This window comes from Drosophila biarmipes, chromosome 3L (genome assembly GCF_025231255.1).
Source record: "Drosophila biarmipes strain raj3 chromosome 3L, RU_DBia_V1.1, whole genome shotgun sequence".
NCBI classification, from domain to species: Eukaryota; Metazoa; Arthropoda; class Insecta; order Diptera; family Drosophilidae; genus Drosophila; species Drosophila biarmipes.
This window is the reverse complement of record NC_066613.1, coordinates 15,014,209-15,035,566: the sequence shown is the minus strand read 5'-3', so window position 1 is coordinate 15,035,566 and position 21,358 is coordinate 15,014,209. Positions and strand designations below refer to the sequence as shown.

Sequence of the window (21,358 nt, the reverse complement as noted above, 5' to 3'; positions counted from 1 at the left end):
GCGTGAAATCCCTAAAGATTACTCAATCCCAAACAAACATTTTAAATTAAAAATCGAATTAAATCGTCAAAATATCGTCTTTATTATTAAGCTTATTAACATTTCTCCAGGTGTTGAATTAGTTACCAGAAAAGACTTGCGAAAACTAACACGAAAATAAAGTGCACGCAGAGGGGGCTAAAAATATGGGTTAATTGTATTTTAAACGCTCGACGGAACCTTGAAAACTGGTCCAGGATCCACGCCGTTTGCATAATAATGTCATTTGATTAATTTCGAGCTGCCGCACGGCCCACACCAGCTCTCTATCGCTGGGAAGGGGCGTGGTCGTCGCCGCCCTGGCTGCGGTGCCCCAAAAACTAGTTCGTCATAAATTGCTCGCCTGCCCCGGGGACTTTCGCGTGCGACAAATATTTCCCAATGATAAATGCGGCGCATTTCAGCGTCTCGGGAAATTCTGCACTCGACGCAGTGAACTCCGGCCACCTGTTGCCGCTTTTCCAATGGCTCCATGGCTCCACTGGCTCCGATGGCAGAGAGCCAAAAACGAATGCGACCCGCTGCATTGTAATTCAATAGCCCGACCACAATAGCCCCCGCACTTGCCAGCTGATTTATGCCCGCTTGCAAATTGCACCCACACCCAGCCCAGATAGGAGTTGAACGCATTCCAGGAACAGTGGCAAGAATTCGAGGAAAAGATACTCCAAAAGGGGTTCTTTTAGAAGGCTTAGTGAGTGTTCTTCTCTATATTTTGAGAATACTTAGGGTGTCTTTTCTAAAAAAGTTGTTAAAGTTAAATAAAGACATAGAATATACAAATAAAAATAATAAATCTAAATGTTTTCTATTTCAGACCTTTTTGTAAAAGGTCAAAACCTTAGAGAAAATATACTTATACTTTGGATTCTATCATCTATTATTACAACCGTAGGATCTAGTACAACCGAATGGACTAAATAAAATATCTTGTATATATATGTTTTTAGATATCAAATATACGTAGCTCCCCTCACTTCTGTTGGCCATTTCGAACCACTGTGCCTTCGCACCGGCATTGCTTTGGTTTCTCATTTAATTTTCATATTTTAGGCTTTGACAAATTAAAAGGCATTTGCACCGTTGTGGCTGCCACAGAGACAACGATATTTTGCGGCTAACCACGTCTCGCCGGATGCCGTGGGTTGTCGATGTTAATGGCTAATGGCTAAGGCCACTGCTGCCGGCGGACCTCCTCCTCTCAGTGGAGCGTTTCGAAGGGGCATTTTCAGCCGGCAATAAAGAACGGCTTTTGAGATTTCTCACAAATAAATGGGTACAGATAGAACTGACAATTTTCGAGCATTGCCAACTTAATTGAGTGTGCTTTTGGCATTTAATGGATTGTGTTGTCATGGCTTTACGTTTTCGGCAAACTGTTAATTAATCATGTGGCATAACCGAAAATTAAATGGCATTCCCATCTCCGCAAAAAAACAAGCCAAAGACAAATCCAAGCCGGATGGATGTAATGCTTCAGATCAAATAGAAATATCAAAAAGTAAGTCAACATTTCACTCTCTCATACTTTCGCTAGAATTCAGGGCAACAAACTGCGTCCATCTCGCGACAATCTACGGCGATTAATTGATTTAAATGTTGGCCAGTGCTTATGAACAGCAAATATATCAAATTAGCGCCAAAACCGAGCGCTATCTAAGCGTTCCATTAAAAACCCCACCCCCTGAAAACGATCGACTTCAAAGCGCCGTTCGAAATGAACGCAAATTCGACTCCAGTTCGGGTTTAACCGACTTTTGGCCGCGGGGCGTTTAATTGAATAGTTCGGGCTCACAGATTTGCATACGATGCAGGCCACGGAGCTAAAACAAATAAGACAAATCACGCCCAGAAACGGAGATAAGCGAGCCACGAACTGGTCGCTCTGTTGCAACTGCTGCAGGGTACACTTGGAAAAATTCAGGTGAATTTCGTGCAGAAGGTAAACAACTTTTTCCAGTTCACATAGAGAGAAAAACAAACGTATTAGGGGGAATATAGGAAGTAAAAGGGATATTTACACATTTTTAAAGACACTCGCACAAAACTTATTAATATAATAAGAGTTTCTTGGGTAAGCAAAACTACCTACATTTATTTTTACCCACTAAGCACATTTTTCCAGTGTATTAATAGCGCAACAAAATGCCGACCATATCAGGAGCAATTTCTGCATCCTGCGGCCATCGGGGCGCATGCGTAATGCGATATTACGTATACGCTGCGTGGCTTACCCAGACTGTGGTGTTTCCCCGGTCCGATGCTATCGCCGGGCTCCTCATCGCTGTCGATGTGCGGAAATGAGTTGCCCAGACAGAAGAGGGGCAGTGCCGGCGAGGTGGAGGCACCACTAGCCTCGTTTCCTCCACTCTGGCTTCTCTTCTTGGCCTCCGAGCTGCTGGTCAGCAGCTCCTCGCCGGCACTCGAGCTGGAGCTGCAACTGGAGCTGCTGCTCCGGTCGCTCACGTTACTGTTGCCCGACGAGGTGGAGTTCATGCTGTCCTGCCGGTTGGTCAAACGCCTCAGCATGTAGCGGCTGTTGAACAGTTTGTTTTTGGTAATCAAATCGCTGCGCCGCAACGCGCACTTGGGCGATCCCATTCCCACCAGGCTCTGGCTATTATTGTTGGCCTCGTCGAGGGCATCCTCTCCGGATCCCTGAAGATGCTGATGCATTGGCATCTGCAGCTCGTTCAGCGAAACGCGCTCGATGCTGCGCTCCACGCTGACCAGCAGATTCTGCAGCAGTTGCGGCAACTCGCCGCAATCCGAAGCCAACAGTGCCGCCGCTGCCGTGGACATTTCCAGCTGGAGCACGCTCAGGGGCAGCTGGCCGGGATTCTCGTGGTCGATGCAGTGGCTCTGGACGCTCTCCTCCTTGCGGGACGAGCGCCAAACAGCATAGAGGCGCGGGGTGCAGTCCGCGTCGTCCTCCGCTGAAGATTCTGTAAGTTTGAAAGGAAAGGAGATATAAGTTACTATATGTCATTAATCTTAAGACAGAAATACTCCTTAAACGCAAACGCTTAAAATTCCCACTCATATTTGATTAAATTCCAATGTAGGTGTCTTAATCAATAACAGGAAAGGTCAATTGGCTTGCATTTTCGTTTTACAACTGAGGTCAACCCATAAAAAAGTTATTACTCATAAACTTATAAGGTTTGTGATGCCAATAAAAAGTCATATATGCATTCAAGTATTTTAATTTATTATGCAAAGCTAGTTTATTTTTAAGGAAAACTCACATACAATAAAACACTTAAGATGTTCCTAAAAACCTTATTTTAACTAACGTACCTAACTCAAAATCTATTGTATTAAATCAAATCATTACAAACGAATGTATTAAAGTATTTGTACATATAGTGTAATAAATTTTATTAACTCTGAACAAAACTTGCTAAGCCATATCAAGATAAATACCTGAAAGCCTTGTGCCCCTTTACTCCATTCTAGACCCATTTAAATTGATCCCGCCTGCCCTAGACGGCCGTAAGTGATCGATTACTTTGATTAAGGGGTAGTGGCGGTGCTCGAGCGCCTCCCAGCCATAATCATAGCCATAAGAAGGGCCACGCTAGACCCGACCGGACCAGACCAGGTCCCCCCGATCCCGGTCGACCCACTTACCCAATTTGATGCAGAGATACAGCTCCGCCGGACGAAGTGCGTGCGCGATCTCAGCGTCGCTCAGCTGCAAGACCAGCGCTCCATTGGATGTTGCCAGTGGCCAGCCGGGATGCCATAACCAGGACTGCAAGACGATAAGCGGAATGGGTGTAAGTGCATGGTGTAAGTGCCCGATTGCAGATTGAGTAACGAAATCATTTGCAAATTTTTATTATTACCGCGATTACATGTTCGGCCAGAAATTGTGCAGGCCACAACACCCGCAAGTGTTAAGCTGCGGAAAGGAAACCGAAAACGATAAAGAAACCAGGGCCCGACTGAGCCAAAACTCAAACCTAGGCTGGCTGTGCCTGGAAAGCGCATTAAAACTGGCCCAGACTGTCCGACGTCAGCCGTCAGAGAGCTGGGATATTTGGATTTTTGGAGGCCTGAATGTTCGAGGTCTCCCCCATGTTTGTCCGCCAGTTGGCCATATCGGAGATGGCGAGTGTGGCAACTTTTTGGCCGCCTCAGTGCCCAAAGTGCACAGGAAAATATTGGTAAGATATCTAATTTAATTTACTAAAGACTGGAAATTGTTCTTATTTAAATGGTACAGATTAAGTTTGATTTTAAATTTATTTGTATTGTATATTATAGTCAAGAATAGAAAGTTAAATTAATTAAAATCAAGTGAAAAGTAAAGTTTTTTAAAACAATAACTCACGTTCATAAATGGTTTATTTAAGTCTCTATGTCTTACAGGCCAAAGAAAGAGTATTGTAATGATTATAAAATTATAAATGGAAAAAGAATATATTGTATTATATGGTCAAGTTGTTTATCTCATAGACGATATAAGTTCTATAGATTACAGACATTTTAACATTTTGTTTGTGTGTATTCCCAAAAAGACCAGAAAAAAGCTGGAAACGGCACCGCCTGGCGATGGCGATGGAAAATTATAGATAAATCATGCAAGTCAAACTTTTGGCAATTTTTGCTAATTTTTGGTTATTACCCTCAGCGTTTGTGCCAAACTGAAAAGACTGAAAAGCAGAAAGCCCAACGCAGATTTCACCCCTACGGGAATGTGAAATCGAATTTGAGTCCCGCGACTGCAAAACCCGAAAAAACCAAGCCAAAGAGAGAGCTCCTAGAGATCCCAGCTGAAGCCCGATCCTTTGGTCAGCTATTAATTGTTGCAATGCGAAAATGTTTCTCCACATTGTTGCTAATTTGCCAGTTGCTCAGATTTTTGAAGCATTTGATTTTTGCTTTGTTTTCGCCTCGCTCTTTTGGAAAATCGGACAGGGGAAAAAAGGTGCGCACTGGCTTGATTTATAGCGCCTTTTGACTCAACACAAAAACTTGGATATTTTATTGGTAACAAAGCGATCGCAGTTGTTGTTTTTACTTTATTGCACATGCCACCCAGCCGGGAGGGAAAGAGACAGCGATTGAGGGGAAGAAAGAGAGAGACGCGAACATAAATCAATTGTTGTCGCTCTAGAGGAGGCATTCGATGGGGGGTTTCGGGTTTTTTGGCTGGATTTCAGGCGCTTCCAGGGGTTTCGAGGGGTCCCGGGGGCTGAAGACGGCCGCCGACCGAAATCCATTCAAACAGAAAATGATCAATTTTGTCATTTGATCAAAGCCGCAGCAACGATCGCAACGCATCGTTTACAATCGATTGAACAAAGTGATCATCGCCGATCAACCGAACCACACAACGACAGCAACGCAACCACTTCCTCCGCTCTAAAGTCGTCTCCTTCCCCCGACCGCGTCTCACTCTGTCTGATATTTCGGACCTGCACTTCAAAAAATTAACATCTTTCGATTTTTCAGAGCTTATCCATCCATTTCACGCTTTTACCTTAGAAGAAAAGCTATGTTTCATATGTTATAAAGATTTTTCCCAGGACTTTAGGAAGCTCTAAATATGTGTTCATCACGGCTCTACAGTGGGGAATTACTTGTTGTTTTTATCAAAAGTTCTCCTGTTTTTCCCCGTGTGATTCAGGGAGGTATCGTTGTATAAGCCCCTGTCGCCACATGCTAAAATAATGATTTTCGTAACATTTTCTGCATGATTGCGCGCAGCCCCGGCTCCAAGCCAAGTTCCATGTTCCATTGGCGGTGCCGGTGCCGGTGCCTTCGCCATCTCCATCTCTGATCCGATCTGAACTGTTCCGATCGGATCCAAGCCCGTCCAATCCCATCCGAGGGGGTTCTAAATCATTGGAAGCGTTTCAGTTTCGTCGTCATTGACCCAAATGCGTGCGTCGCTCGGACGCCGCTGTCATTGTCATCGATGTTGTGTATTGTAGTTTTAGTTGTCGTTGGTTTTTTTATTGGTTTTGATGGTGTCGCCTACACTGAACATCGAACCTACCCTCTCTTTGCGGCCGCACTGTCATATAATGTTCGATTTTATGTCCAAAGACAAGTTAAACCATGGAAATCGTTATGCAAAGAAAAACTGTGAAGGACACCTGGTGGTCGAGTACTGTGAGTGTGTCGTAATTCTAAATTCCTACATCACCAGAATGCAGCAACAGAATAGCCATTAACTTTTAAACAAAGTAATGCATTGGCGAATATATTTTATTTAAAACGACCTTGGCTGGTTATGAAAATATCCCGGATATTTAGCGGCCCTGTTCCTTCCCAGAATTGTAGACACAAAAAGAGGCAGCCGTTGGTATTTCACCACAAAGATGCGAAAGTATCTTTTCTGTTCTGGGCCCTGGGTTGCTTTCAGTTTGTTGCGGGGCGACAAATTTTCGGTCCATTGGCGGCTTTCGGCTTTCGAGTGCCTGGCCATAAATCTGCGGGCAGATTTTGTCGAGGATTTGTCTGAGTCCTGGGCCCGGATCAGCGCATATATCACTCCATCATTGTTGTGTTTTTTGCCCATTCCCACGCCTTTGATGTTGAAAACTAAATTACCGACCGGCAGCCGCAAAGAGAAGCGAAATGAAACAGAAACCAATCAGCAGGCGGCGAAGTCGGAGGATCGGCGGACCGGCGGACCGTGTATATGAGTAATCAAGCCGACATGCCCGGCATTAGCATATATGCAGATATAAACATATCTGTATCTGCATATACAATGTTCATATACACGTTGGATGGATGGTGTGTGGCCGAGGAGCCAAGTATGAATGGCCATGTCCCGGCGTGTGGCGCCCAGCCCCTGGCAATTATTCAATGCGGGTGCAGTCGTACACGGACTTGGATTTTGGACTCCGCCGGGGGTTTGTTTGTCTCGCTGGATGGCCGAGGAACCGGGGACCACCTTCGGTGCCAGCTAAATTACGCATGCACAGGGCGTTGCACAAAAATAAATAAATAAAATAAAATAAAGTGAAGCAAAGTAAAGCCAGCGACACACTCATCGACACGTTTACATGCACTTGGCATGTTTTCTCAGCAAGTTGTGGGGCGAAAATGTGCGCAGTTGGGGCTCAAATTTCGGAGTATTGCCAATTTCTGGCTACACATACGTCTCCTAGTTCCTCGAGCTCGAGCCATAATTAATTTGTTGGGAAAAAAGGGCCACACCTGGTCAAAAGCGCCGCCAGCGTTGGATAATTATGATGTGTAAGCGGCGGCCTCGGCCTTTTTTATTTCCCACTTTACTTTGGGTGTATGTCGAATGCCTGAGATTTTCGCTGGCCACAATCCGTTACTTTTGGCCAAATCGTGTGTGATGGCCAACAATTGATATTCGCCTGTTTGTTATTTAATTTTTAATTTGCCGCTGTGGGTTGAGCAAAGAGGCGGAATTTCATTAGTGAGCGAAAAATGGCTTCGAAATTGAATAACACACTTCTTTGTCGGCAGGAACTTTGCAGAAGATGATGTAAAGCCCCCGGGCAATTTGATATATTAATAGCGATAAATAAACTTTCTAAGCGGCTATTTGTGTTGATAAATAAACATTCAACAGGCAGATAAATAGGCCATAAATCATCTGGTAAAGCTGTAAAAGTTTAATTTGAGTGCTTATTAGCAATTGGTTTTACAAATTATTTATATGATCGTTTTGAAAAGTTATAGCGGAGTCATAAATACGGGCAATAAAATTGTCAATTGTTGTTAGTTAAATTTAAATTTATAATAACACTATGCTATGCCTATTAATATTTTTTCATACTGAATTCTTTTGAATATATATTGTATATTCTGCCAACCAGGAATTACAGAAAGCTGTAATTGTTTACTATAGCAGTTTATCGCCTGGCTGCTCCAAAAACGGAGCCATAAAAATCACCGATCTTTTCCTTTTTGAATGGAATAGCTGGCTATTTTCGCCATTTCCTATCTGGCTGCTGCGATTGATTTCCTGCTCCACATGCTTCCCCTGTATCGATTACCATGCCCAATATTCTCGATAGTCTAATAATAGGCGTGTTATTTGCACTCCCTCCCACCCACATTTTCTCTTCTTTCCACATTTTTCTGCAAGCTTTGAACTCTTGCATCAACAAAGCGATTCACTTTATATTTATTGCCGTCAACGTCACATTTCCGCTTGATCTGGCGCGGAATGGCCATCAACGGAACGTCATTGGCACCACCGACATTTGCAGTGGGATCCGCAGTGCACCACCAGCTCGAAAACAACAACACATCCATATCCATGAACACATCCATGACCACGTCCCTGTAGATGCCACATTTGATTCGGATCACTCCGGCCACACCTACAAATTGTTTGTGCTCCCCCATAGTGGGTGCATGTGCGACACGGGGGCGGAGGAGAACCGCTATATACTTGTAAATGTATAATAAACACTGAGAGAAATTGGATGTAAATCACTAGAAGATTAGATTTAAATTTAAGCATGATAAAACAGGCTTAAGTTAAAGTTTTATGATATCATTTCTATCATTTCATAGGACTTAGCTTTATGATAGTATCATATAAATATGATAAATTGTTATTCTTATTATGGAACTTGATCTGGGATGTAATTTCTTAATGCATCATATTATTTGTAATGACATGATACAGTTCTTTTAATCAAAATGATCTGGTAATAAGCTTCCATATACTTTAGGTCTTGGGACTTTAATTATTTCAGACTTTGAAAGTTCTATACTTAATAGGACTTGGTTTCTCATCAGCAAATAATGATTCTTCAAGATTTTCTCAGCCTTTCTACCTCGAGATCCCTGGAGACCTCTGTAGTTATGGCAGATTGGCTTTTTCCAGTGCTCCATATATGCACCGCCTGTGTGGGGCAGATTTTTCGCAACGCTGGGAGACGTGGCACCGGGAGCGAGACGAAAATAGATCAGGTCTAGGCTGTCATGGTAGCTGCACGGCCGGAATGCCACGGCAGCAGTGTTCTTGGAAGCCCCACACTGCCCCACTGAGTGTGCTCTGCAAATTGTTGTTTGCATTTCGGTGCAACGATCGGTGCGGCGAATTATTTCGTCTGTGGATGCAGGAAGTTGCTGCTTACATTGGCCCTCGATGGGGTGTTGAAATGCCATCGGGAATGCGAATCTGAGTCCGCATCTGAATCTGAATCCCAATCTGAATCTGATTCTCAAATGGAATGGGATCGAATGGGATCGGATGCACGGGCTGCTGTCACAGTTATGGTTTCAGGCGGAGGGCTCGGGACAACAAAGCCCGTTCCGATGTTGTAGCAACTTCAAAGGCAGTGTGCTGGGGCAGGCAAAAACTGTTGCAAGTTGTGCAGTGGTGCTGTTACATCAGCACAAGACTCTCTCAATTACGAGTGCAATTGGCGGGGCACGAGTAACAAGTAACAGCAAAAACCGGTACCAAGCAGAGGTTCTTCTGGGGCCCGCTGCTCCAATCAACCACTTTCAGTTCACAGCTGATCATGAACTTCGGCTAAATCAGCTGAAAACGAGTTTTTATGGCATAATAACCAAACGGCCGGGGAAGAAGTTAAGGCCCCAGCTCGGAGCTGCACAACAATGATGACGATCTGATCTCTTGTCTGTGTTTGCTCAACCGCTTTTCCAGCCCGGACTGGGACTTCGACGGGGACTGCGCCTTGGAGTCGGACTGGGTAATTGAAAAAGTTGTTAGCCACATCAATTCCAAAACGGCCGTAAACTTGTTAATGCAACCCAGCCGGCCCGAAAACGCATTAAAACACCAATAGCCGAAGCGTAGAGCCCCATAGAATGGCCATCGAAGGGTCTCGACATTCTGCTCTCGAACAGATTGTATTGGCCAATAAGGAAGTGTACGAGGGAAACGAGTAGCTGAAATATTTGCTTTTCCCGTGATTGTTTTTCGGGGGAAAATTCTCGGAAATATTCTAAGTTGCGACCACGAAACGTAATTCCTTGGAAGCCGCGGTTGGAAAACTCGAACCCGAACTAAGGACAACTGCAGCGACAACAACACGGCGAGGCAAATCGAAATAAACTTTATGCACGTAAAATTTTAATGAGCACAGCACGAAGTCAATTTCAATGCTAATCCGGCGGCCAAAAGCCAGACGATGGACAAATGGACACCGGGACAAGCGGACTTTTGACCAGGAGTTTGGGGGACCACCGAGTTGATGTTGCTGCTGTCGCTGTTGCTGGTTGCTGGCTGCTTGTTGCAGTTGCTGTTTCCATTGTTGCACATGTGCCCTAAAGCCACAAATCACGAAGGTGGCGCGATCTGACATCCTACTCACAGCCGAGGCCCTCAGGCAAGGTGTCGCTAACACTATGTAGCCAAGGAGGGGATTAGCCGGCTCCAGCTCCTGCTCGGAACAAGGGAGCCATAAAAAATGGCCATAAACTCGGAGTATTTCCGCAGCCGTATGGGCAGCCATGTGTGGCATATGGTCGAAGGAGTTCAAAGTATCAGCAAAGTGTTTTGCAGCCTACTAGAAATAGTTGAGCTTTCTCAATGGCTTTATAAGGTTTGCAAAAAAGCACTCCAATTAAGAAGTTCGGTAAAAATTTAGCACTTTAAGAAATTTGTATGTATTTAAAAGAGGAAATGTGTTATCTTAATACTATTTAATTGAAAAGTTAGGTATTAATTGGAATTCCTGAGAAAGTATTATGCTAACACTGATAATATATAGCATATTAGGTTAGGTTATATGGAGTAAATCTCTTTATAATAGTAATGGTTCAATAATATGAGATGGTACGGATAGTAGATAAAGTTGATATAAATCTTTGCAGGACGTGAATATGCCCAGATGCATATCTTTTCTTATTCGATTGTAAAGATCGTTGAGCTACCAGAAACCTGCTGGCTAGTGTAAACAGAGAGTTACGCTTGAACTTGACAAATGCCCAAATAACGTGATGCCGAAACAAATCCTGGAGGTGAACCTGAACCGGGAGGTAATTTATTATTGAACCATTTATTAGAGCGTGTCGTTGTCGTGGTCGTGGCTCTCTGGCTCCATGGCTCTGTGGCCGTTGCAGTTGGAGCACTTTGTGGCCAAGTCCGCACAATTGTCGCTAGGGCTTGTCAGTCATTCATGGGATGATTTGACGGCTTCGTTTGTTCGCTGCACAATTTATAGGTAACTATTTGCTTTGCCCAGAGCGTTTCTGGCATTTGAAGCAGCCGATTCCCACCGACTACGGGGGATTGGGAACTGGGAATGGTAGTGGGAATGGGCCTGGGCCTGGGACTGGGACTACGATTGGGTACTGGATGGGACGCCTTTGTCTGGCTCTACCTGTTGGCATTGCAGGAAGCGTTCACCTCCACGCACACAGCAATAGAGACATGCTCATAATGAGGATAATCACGATGGCGATGATGACACAGAAGACAAAGCCAAAAGCAAACAAATAAGCAAACGGCAGACAGAAGACAGCGATACACAAAAAATAAAGGAACAAAAGTATCCATATATGCATGAGTGTTTCTGTGAGCGCCGCGGATTCGGATTCGGTGTCTGCCACTTGACGTGCCTGCCCCATACCCATACCGATCCCCATTCCAATCCCTATCCCTGCCCAGATCCCAATCCCCAGCAACGGCAAGACGAGCCAAGCCAAACCGCGACTCATCGCTGTCCTGCGGCTTTTGTGCTGGGTTAATTACTAAGCGAGTCACACGCGCTTGAATTATTCAAGGCTATCTTCTGGATGCATTCGTATCTATTGCCAGCTGCGCTCAGATACAAAAGCCTGCAGATGCACAGAGAAAATTCTTTGAGTCAGGGTTTTTATTTAACAACATAATCTTCCTCATTCACCCTAAAAATACTTTGAAAACACAAAGTTATCTATTGGACTGTTACAAATATATTGTGTAAGGACTTTGGTAATGCGAAAATAAATATAAAATAAAACAATTTGTATTATTTTTTATCAGTATTGCAGGGGTTCACCCCAGAGCAGTTCAAACCTCATCTGAAGACCTGTGTACCCCAGGTAACACGCGTCTTGTAACTCAATCTGTTGGATTGCCAGTGGGGGAACTCGGAGGGGCTAGGCATCTGGCTTTGTTTTGTTCGGGGCGACAGCATTTATGACTAAGTATTTTATAATGAAGTGGCAAATGTGTAGCTGCGGAGTTGTCCGGCTAAATAATTGTTAACATTACACTGCAGATTGCTTGCATTTTTTTTCGCTTGAGCAGGGGGAATATGGATGGCCAGACATACCGAGGAATTCATACACACCATGGTATCTATAGCGAAAAACTATCTTTGTTTGTAAGTACCACCCAGAGGGGATTTTATGACAGCTTTATAAGATACGTTTCTGGGCAGGGCTCCCAAGAATAAAGTAATTAAAGGGTTTAAAATAAACAGACAACGGCCTTAAAGTCTGCTTAGTGAAACAAAATATGTACCTAACTTATAATACTCCGACTTATTTGGTCATTTAATAATACAGTGCCTATCATAAACATATCTTTGAAATAGACTCCACCCAGAATCGGTTCTCTAACTCCCTGGACTTGGGCTCATTGACCCATCAAACGTTATCTTTACGCCGTGCCACATATTTCTGTCAAAATAATGGGCAAGCTGCGCACATTTTGCTGCATATTAATGAACCCGTGGCGGGCATTTTATTTCGAATGTTTGCTCATTGGCGAGTCCAGCCACATATCATCCATATCCTGAACAGCGACTTCCTCGGCGATCGTGTGCCTATATGTTTGTATATATAGACGGGCGGTTCGAACAACACGTGTTCGAATGGCGAATGCACTCACATGAAGGCAAACACAGGGAGACAAACAGGCGGAGCGAGTGAATTTTACAAGTTATTTTATGCAAGCCATAAATATGCACTTTACACTTTGCACATTTCCCCCGTGACTCCACTCCTCCACTGCTCCACTCCTCCACTCTGCGGACGTCTAATTCCCCGTTTGTCTTTCGCTGGGCGGGCGAAAACAAACCGCAAATGCCTTGGCCAGATGCTCTTAGTTAGACCAACACAAATACCATATCCAGCCATTCAGACACCCAGACACTTGGCAGACGCCATGCTCCTCGGACTACGGACCATGGTGCGCCATGGAGCACCATGGATACCACGGACTACGGACTCCAGAGCTGAAGTCCATGAGTGGCGGCCCCCAGAGCCTGCATACAAATTATGTACAAACATGTTTTCAGAAATGTTCAATTCATTATCGCTAACAAATGCCGATCATGTTGTGTTCAACACAGTTCAAAGCACTTTTCTGCAAATTATTGCGCCGATCTGCCGCTGGATTGATGGCCCGTTTCAAATGCAACTCGGAAGCACGGCCACTCACCGCACGGGCTCTTCTGCCCCTGCTTTTCGCTCCTAATCGTAATTGCTGTTCGGCTAAGTGATATGCCGTGTTCCGAGATTCTCAATTACACGGCAAGAAATGTTCTGACTTAATGAAGGCAGGGGCAGCTGGGCTAAATCAGTGCAGGGAAGGAGCTGGAGTGGCTACTTGAAAATCTTCAGCACTGGGATTGATTTATAAATACTTTTAATAAAAGAAAAAAATTGAATGACATACGTTTTCAGTAGTTTTTAATTTATAGGAAATATTTTGAAAGTAAAAAAATTCTGGTTAAAAAAGTTAATATTTTTCAATTATTAAAACTTATGTCTTACAAACGACCAATAAATATTATTTCTTGATATAGAAACCAGTATACAAATATACATACGCTGTTGCATAGGTTTTTGGTAGTGAAAAGTACTTTTTAATTTCTGTACGCTTATTAAAAATATAAAACATCACATATATGATAAAAATATTTAGTTTAAGTAATTATTATTTAATAAAATATTAAAAAAACACTGTTTTTTATAACTTTCAAATGTAAGCCTCCCATTTGTATCTGATAATAGCAATTTCCAATATTATACACAACAGTTATAAAAGTTTCTGTTTATAAGGAAGTCTATATTTTATAATTATTAGCACTTTAAATGCTTTACTGCTGCCCAATTAATAATAATTTCATGATATTGTACCAGCTTACAATATTCCTTGCTAATGAACTTTGTTCTGTAAATTTATTACTTTTTAATGCGTATACTCAAAGGGATGTTTTTTTAATAAAGCTTTATATTTTATTCCTTTCTAGAACAAAATCACATATATGATAAAAATATTCACTTTAAGTAATTATTATTTAATAAAATATTATAAAAGTTTTAAAATCTTTGAAGCCTCCCAAAATAAGATGAATTTGTTGGCTTTCTTAAAAACCATTTGTATCTGAAAATATACATTTTGTTTTCTGCAGTCTGGGTATTTCGAGTTAGGCTGGAATCTGTTTGGCAGACCGTACGGCTGTACCCCATCGCTCCCTTCGCTCTGGAACACTTAATACACAATTTCCGCTCGCGGACCGGGCACAGGGGGAAATCAAAATAAAACCAATCCGAACGAAACAAAACCCTATGAAGTACTCGGCCGCGCGGCTCTGCAGATGAGAACGCTGCTGCGTCTGCGCACAAAGGCGACTTAAATTACAGAACGTGCCCGGCTGCCGGGGGACTATGGAATCGGGGATAAACAGTGCCACAACTCGACGCAACTTCCATGGGGTTTTCCAGGCGGCCCTGCCACAGCTCACAAATTAAATAGCAATTAACATGCAGGGGCAGCGGCAGAGCCAGAGGTAGCTGCCACTGCGAATCGAGTGGCCACAGGTCAAGTAGATGTCCGCGAGTTTACGACTCCAAATCAGCGGCAAATGTGCGCCTAGCTGATTGATTCAAATAAGTTTATGTGGCCGGGCCTAAGTGGGTCACGCCGAGCACTTTGCAGCCGTTTTTTACTCATTTTCCAGCTGCCTCCCATGGCCGGAGGCACCACATGCTCCACAGTGCGTATGCGTTACGTAAATGATTATAAATTACACTGCAAACGGAGCTGGCGAGCTGATAAGTGGACCCAGAACCTCTGACAATTCGATTTAGAAGGGGCACCGAGCACACGGACAGCCCACACTTGCCACCACTTTGTCATTGAAACGGTTAAAAAAAATGTAGAAAATATAATACAAAGAGCTGTCTTGGCGACTTAAGCGCAACTATTCTAACGAGTCCGAAAAGCGTAGGCTGACCCGAAGGACGCTTCCGTTGCTGGTCTTTCATCTTTCATGGCTTTTGTCTTCGGCCTTTGGCCGTGTGTAATAAGTATGCAAATTCGAGGGGAAACAATTGATTTTCAACGAACCCTGAGGTCAGGGCCGCCAACAAGCACTGCACACAAAACACTCGACAATTATTGGCCATAAATGATAATGAACTTCGGCCAGCTAGTAAAATGTGAAACCAGAAATTACCTCAAACTATTTGGCGAGGAAATCCACTGATTTACGCTGATGTGACGGCTATAAAGCGTTAACTTCTAGGCGCAGAGATATATGTGGCACTTGGGCTGGGGCGGGAGTATTACGAGGCTGATTCGCACTTTAACGATTATTTCTTGCGGATTGTAAAAAGATCACACATTAAGGCACTTTTATAGCGTATTTGCAGGCACTATTCGGGCATCACTCTGTCGCGATTTCGATTTATTTGCGTGCTAATTCGCAGATGCTTCGCACATTTCTCTCGGCACACTCTGCGTAGCACCCCAGAAACTCAAAAATGCGGGACTCCGAAACTACGAACTATTCGCCAGTGGCCCTCGGTGGTTGCACTGGTCACTTTTCTCAGCCACTCTGGAGATTCGTCTTCGAGTCGCCTTTCTGTGGGGTAGTCAGTCGCTTTTGCCGCTCGCAAGACTGCGCGCCGCGAGTTCAAAGATTCGAATATTCAACCGACTCCAGAAGTGCGAGGCACAGACCTGTTAACAGAGGCGTAGCAGAGCCAATAGCAGAGCTCCGACATGCCACAAGCTTAGCAGCTGCTAGCGCTGCGCGTCGCGCTCTCCGGCGCTTTGACAAAGCATATTCACAGAATGTCACATTCCAATTATCAATTAGGGAAGGCGGATTCTTAACTTTCATCAAGGAATTTTTGAATATTTAGAATCCCTTAAAAACCTAAGTGTACTCAAACGTCAGTTTAATCAATGTAATCAAACATAACAGAGTCTCAGAGAGCGGAGAGAGCCGTTTGCAGAGCTTCGGCATGCCGCAAGCTAGCCAGCTGCTAGCGCACTGTTAGTTTATACCAATTTTAACAGGGGCTGTTAGCCACCAGGGCTGCACAAGCAGCAACTGTAATGTTACTCTAATTGGGGGGAATTCGAGTCTCTATATTGTTCTCATGAAGTAATCAAGAAATTGATTACCTTAGAAGGCAATAAGAAATGAAATATTTAAAGGGGACTTAAATAAAAATATGAGAATTCTTATTTCTTGTTGGCTACAATCTTTCAACTTCTTTAATAGCGATGCAGTTTTATAAACTTAAAGGGACTTGTTAAGGAAATAATCTACTTTTGCATTAAAATGATAGGCAATGCTGAACTAAAATTAATTTTGTAGTATAAATATTATTATTTAACTTTTAAGTAGACACAGAAAATGTTTCCAACTTCTTGCCCTTTTTCTTTGTTTTACCAGTAACAAAACCTTATGCCGGCTTAAAAAAGTAGACCTACTTTTGTAGTTTCAACAATGCAACATGACTGAGCTTTTATCTTAAATTATTTATTTGTAAATATTTTTTCTGATAGTCATATACGGTTTACTCAACAAGAGGACTTAAAACAATGCGAAAGGGGATTCTCCGTTGTCTTTGGCTTGTTGATAAGGGAAAACCTCTGGCGAGATGTGGGTGATATAATCTCTAAAGATTAATTACGAAGACGAGGAATGTGAGCACATTGAAGTTCAATATTGTGTTGTTGGATTGGATTATCATTGTAATTAATTACAATATATTGAGTGCAGGTCTGCGCAACTTATGAGTGTTATTTACTACCAAGCCGAGTAGGTATTTCATTAATTCCGATGGTATGTCGGTCTTTTCGAGAAATAAAAAGCAGCCAGAGTAAGCACCCCATCCAGGCAGCTGTGATTGTTTTAATTAAGGTATTTATTGGGAGCCCCATTAGCAATACCCTTTGGCGAGATCGTAAGCCACGACCAGCTCCACTCTGTGATTTTCTCAACTATTTGCTCCGCAGAACACTTATCGCCCGATGATCGCCTCCCGATGACTCCCCAATTTCCGCAGCGATTTCCCGGCGCAGTTACCCAACAATTTCTCCCTGGCGGACAGACCAAAGCAAACTACTTAGCCGCGATCAAAGAACTTCATTCGGGGAGAGTCGAACAAATTGCGGCTAATTTCGCCTGCTGCGAGTGACTGCCTTGTAAGTGATATCGCTAGGTTCTCTACGAGTATGGGACATACGGGGCAACATACCTCGCCGATTTGATGGGCCGTGCGGAGAGCCGTGGCAATCTGCGCGAATTTGCATAGGAATCGCTGCTCGAAGCGGGCCAGGCTGCCGTCGAATCCGCACACGAGGCGCTCACGTGCCTGCTGGATTAAAATCGCACGCGTGCGTGCCCAGTAGACGGGATAAATGTGCGACAGATGGCTGTCAATCAGCCGGGCCAGCGTGGCGTCCACGTCGGCGGGAAGTCGCGCTGGCACCGGGATTCCTCCGGGCCCGCTCTGCGGAGGAGCTGCTGGGGAAGGTTCCGTCAACTGAGGACAACAGAGAAAGAAAATATTAAAAATGCTTAAATAAAACGAGAGAACTGCTCAAAGGATCAAAGGATCCATAGAATATTAAATTAGACTTTAATAAATATGAATACAAAATACAAAAACTTTTACTACGGATTAGAAATCTAAAGTGTATTGTTCTTCTAAAAGTAAGAATAATTGGTTTTAAATTTATATCTAAAGACCTTTAAAGAAGATTGAATACAATTTACAATAAAATTGCTGACAATTCAAAAATGTTTTCGAAAGTCGTAGGAATATTTGCTACTATTTTAAAATTCTACTAGTTCTATTTAAAAGTTTAACTTTTTATAAAACCAGATAAGACTATTTTGAGTATCAAAGTAAAAGTAAATTGTCTAATGGGATTCAAAGTAACAACTGATATATCACTAATTATTTTAAAAACACCAACATTAAATACTCTTTTATCTCCTTTTCTTATTTTCCAAAAAGCCCTTTTTCTAAATTATATTTATTTTGATTTTTTCCGTGTTGTAACCTACCTCTTTCTCCAGTGGGACTTCCACTTCCTCCTTTGGCGGCTCCAGCTCGTCGACCGCCTGCTGTTGCTCCTCGGCCATGCTGGCACCCAAGCTGCACTCGATGGGCAGGGCGTCCGTATAGGACCCGTTGCTGCCCTCCGCCAGATCCTCCTCCTCCTCCTGCTCCTGCTCCTGCTCCCCCAGTTCCTCCCGCTCCTCCTCGGATTCCCTCTCCTCGATTGTCGTGGGTGCTGGCTCATTCCTGATCAGGGTTATCGTGGTCGTGGTGGTGGCACTGCTAGCTGGAATCTTTGGCTGACCCGTTAGCCGCTGCTTGCACTTCTTGAGGTACTTTTGAACCCGCGACTTGCTGCGGTTCAAAGTGGCTGCTGCTGCTGCTGATGCGGCAGAGGTGGAGATGGAGGCGGTTCCCGGGTATCGACAGCACACGTAATTAGCATTCGTGGACAGCTGCTCCACCTCTGCGGGCTCCTCCTCCTCCGTATCCTCCGCCTCCTGATCCTCATCGTCGCGAGCTATGGGCGCTGCTCTGGCCTCTTTCATGTCCCTGTCAGTGACCGCGGTCGCTAGGCTCGGGATCTGCCCTCCTGGATTCCCCCCAGCCGGAACATCGATTTGCGTGTCACTCGGCACCAAGATCTCGGCTAATTCCGCTCCTGCTCCTGAAGCAGAAACAGCTGCTTCTGCTCGCCCTGCCTCGATGTTCGTGTCAGCCTGGAAATGCAGAGGAAAACACAAGGAAAGACCTCAGACACGTGTGGAGTTCAGAGTGCGCTTGTGTATCCGCCAGATACACAATTGCCGCATTTCAAATGGGCCAAAGTTCTCTGCTCAGGCGAAGGCAAAAGCATTGGCCAAAGCGAGAGCCGCATTAAACATAGTTAGTTCGGTTGCCACCGGCAACAGGGGTTAACAGTGGGGCAAGTCAGTATGTCTAAGAAAAAAACGTTACACAAAAAACTGCAACAATTAAGTGCAGCAATACTGGGCCTTTAAACCAGAATATGTTAGGAAAGTTATTCTTAAAGTAAAGTATTCTTAAAATAAAATAGTCAAAAAACTTGTTACCCTATTATATGGTTTGTTCTATATTATCTGAATTTTACACTGGGTTGATAGTATCTGCAGACCTCGATAAATACACTTCCTGAGGAAAAAGCTCATTAAATTACAGAAAATTGTGGGATGGATACTGCAGTTGAGGGAATGGATGTTAATGTTATAGTCATCCGCCTGTGAGTTCCAAGTTTCGATCCACTTTCCCATACCACACCATTCCATCCTATACAATGTGCTCAGAGGGATGGGAAGCGGCCCGGGCCGCCTTGTTGCATGCTAAAAGTTAAACAGAAATCAATTGGGGACAGCATTGATCCGAGAGACAAGACTAGGGAAAGGGAGTGCGAGGGGTCGCCTTGCATGACAATCAAACGAAACGTCAAGCGTTCGCTTCCAGTTGGTCTTAGTAGTTAGTGGGGCTGTTGTTTGGCCGCTGCCTCAGTTGTCGTTGTCATAGGTCAAGTGTAGCACAGTAGAATTCACTTTCTTTCAGATACGAGCACACACAAATTTCCAGTGAAAGTGGATGTGGTTTTGGTTTCGGGTTCGGGCTCGGGGATGCGGATGCGGATGGCATCGGGCTGGGGATGCGGCCTAGCAAATAGCCAAACTTTGACCATAACACACATAACAAAAGCCTGGCATGTTGGGTTTTTCGGCTGCCGAACAGAAATACTTTTGGTCTGCGGCCAACAATGTGACATTGTGCGATGCCGGCGCTTTTCCATTTATTTTCCCATTATCCACTCACTCGTCGTTCCACGCCCAAACGATTTAAGCAACTAACTTGGCCAAGGAATGTGGCTAGCTCTGCAAGTCCTGCCAGGCGGGCAGCTTTTGGTCCTTCGTGGCGGCGAACCGAGCGCCAGCGATGGCCGCCAGATGTCGCCCCCAGCACCTGCGCCTGCGCAATGAATGGGCCGCAGACCCGAGCTCGAACTCGGACGCCCCTACTCCTCGCTCATGGGCAGGACGGTCGCACAGAGACACAGATTTCTGCTGTCGAAGCTTATAAATTTCCACAATTTGTTCAGGCCGGGCTTTTTGAAGTGCGGCCGAAGCGACGCCAATAAATACCAATAAATATATCATCAATATTTTCTTTTTGGGCCAGGCACTGGGAGAAAAGTTGGCCAGGGGGTAAGCAAAAAATATGCCTCCAAGTACTAAAGTGTTCAAAATGATCAAAAATGAAGTGTTGAGTAGTAAAGAGTAAAGAAAATTGAAAGGAAATATTTTTTGGAAATTTATTAAGTGAAAAACAAAAGTACTCAAAATACTTTGAGGGTCCAAGTTATACTCTTTTTAAATGACTAATAATTTAAAGGTATAAAAAGAGGTTTAATAAATATATGGAATTAAAATATTTTAAAAGGTAATGCCAAATGAACTACAGGAAGTTCAAATTTTTTTTGCATTTTTTTTTAAATGTTCCTAATTATTTTTTATCTATTTTTTCACCCTTTCTTGCAGTGCATGATTCTGGCGCTGCATTCCGGCGGCTGACCGCCGCTTAAAGATCACTGCCCAGTGGCCATGGCAGTGGCACGCACGATCTGGAAAAGGCAGAATCAGAGGCAAATGCAATTTGCTGTCATGCCAACTCTTGACCAAGTGCCGGGCACTGCTCATCAATTAATTGCCCCGGCTGGTCTGGTTTTCGGTTTGGCTCCGCTTTGGAATGGCTTCGGCCCGCCCGGGGGCGTTTTGTCGGTGGGTATCGGTGGGTTTTCGGTGGGTTTCGGTGGGTCTCGTCGGCGGTGCGTGAGTCTTGGGCAGTGGGTCGGTGTGTTGGTCGGTGGCTGAGCTGCTAGCCCGCTGTTCGAATTATGGCCGCGCGTCAAAAGGAAATCGAAAATGTTGCACTAGTTGGCTGGACAAGCCATTAAAGGAAGGTCGCCTCACTGCACCGACAGCACAACCTTGGGGCTATGCCATGTATCTAAGATACACCGATCTCCGATCCCATCCAGCACTCTCTCACGCATCTACGGTTTCACCTAACGCCGCTGTGACCCAAATCGGCA

The 21,358-nt window shown here is 44.2% G+C and overlaps 1 protein-coding gene across 3 annotated transcripts in view; it reads right to left on the bottom strand.

Annotated features, from left to right (window-relative positions):
• LOC108028373 (uncharacterized) overlaps window positions 1-21,358 on the bottom strand; it is a 52,840-nt gene that overhangs the window by 22,827 nt on the left and 8,655 nt on the right. For all 3 annotated transcript variants that reach the window (XM_044095403.2, XM_017100165.3, XM_017100166.3), the window contains exons 2-5: window positions 18,273-18,986; window positions 17,458-17,745; window positions 3,673-3,796; window positions 2,274-2,984 (exon numbers count right to left, since the gene is read on the bottom strand). In XM_044095403.2, coding sequence (XP_043951338.2) covers window positions 2,274-2,984; window positions 3,673-3,796; window positions 17,458-17,745; window positions 18,273-18,986 — 1,837 coding nt within the window. The remainder of the gene's footprint in view (window positions 1-2,273; window positions 2,985-3,672; window positions 3,797-17,457; window positions 17,746-18,272; window positions 18,987-21,358) is intronic.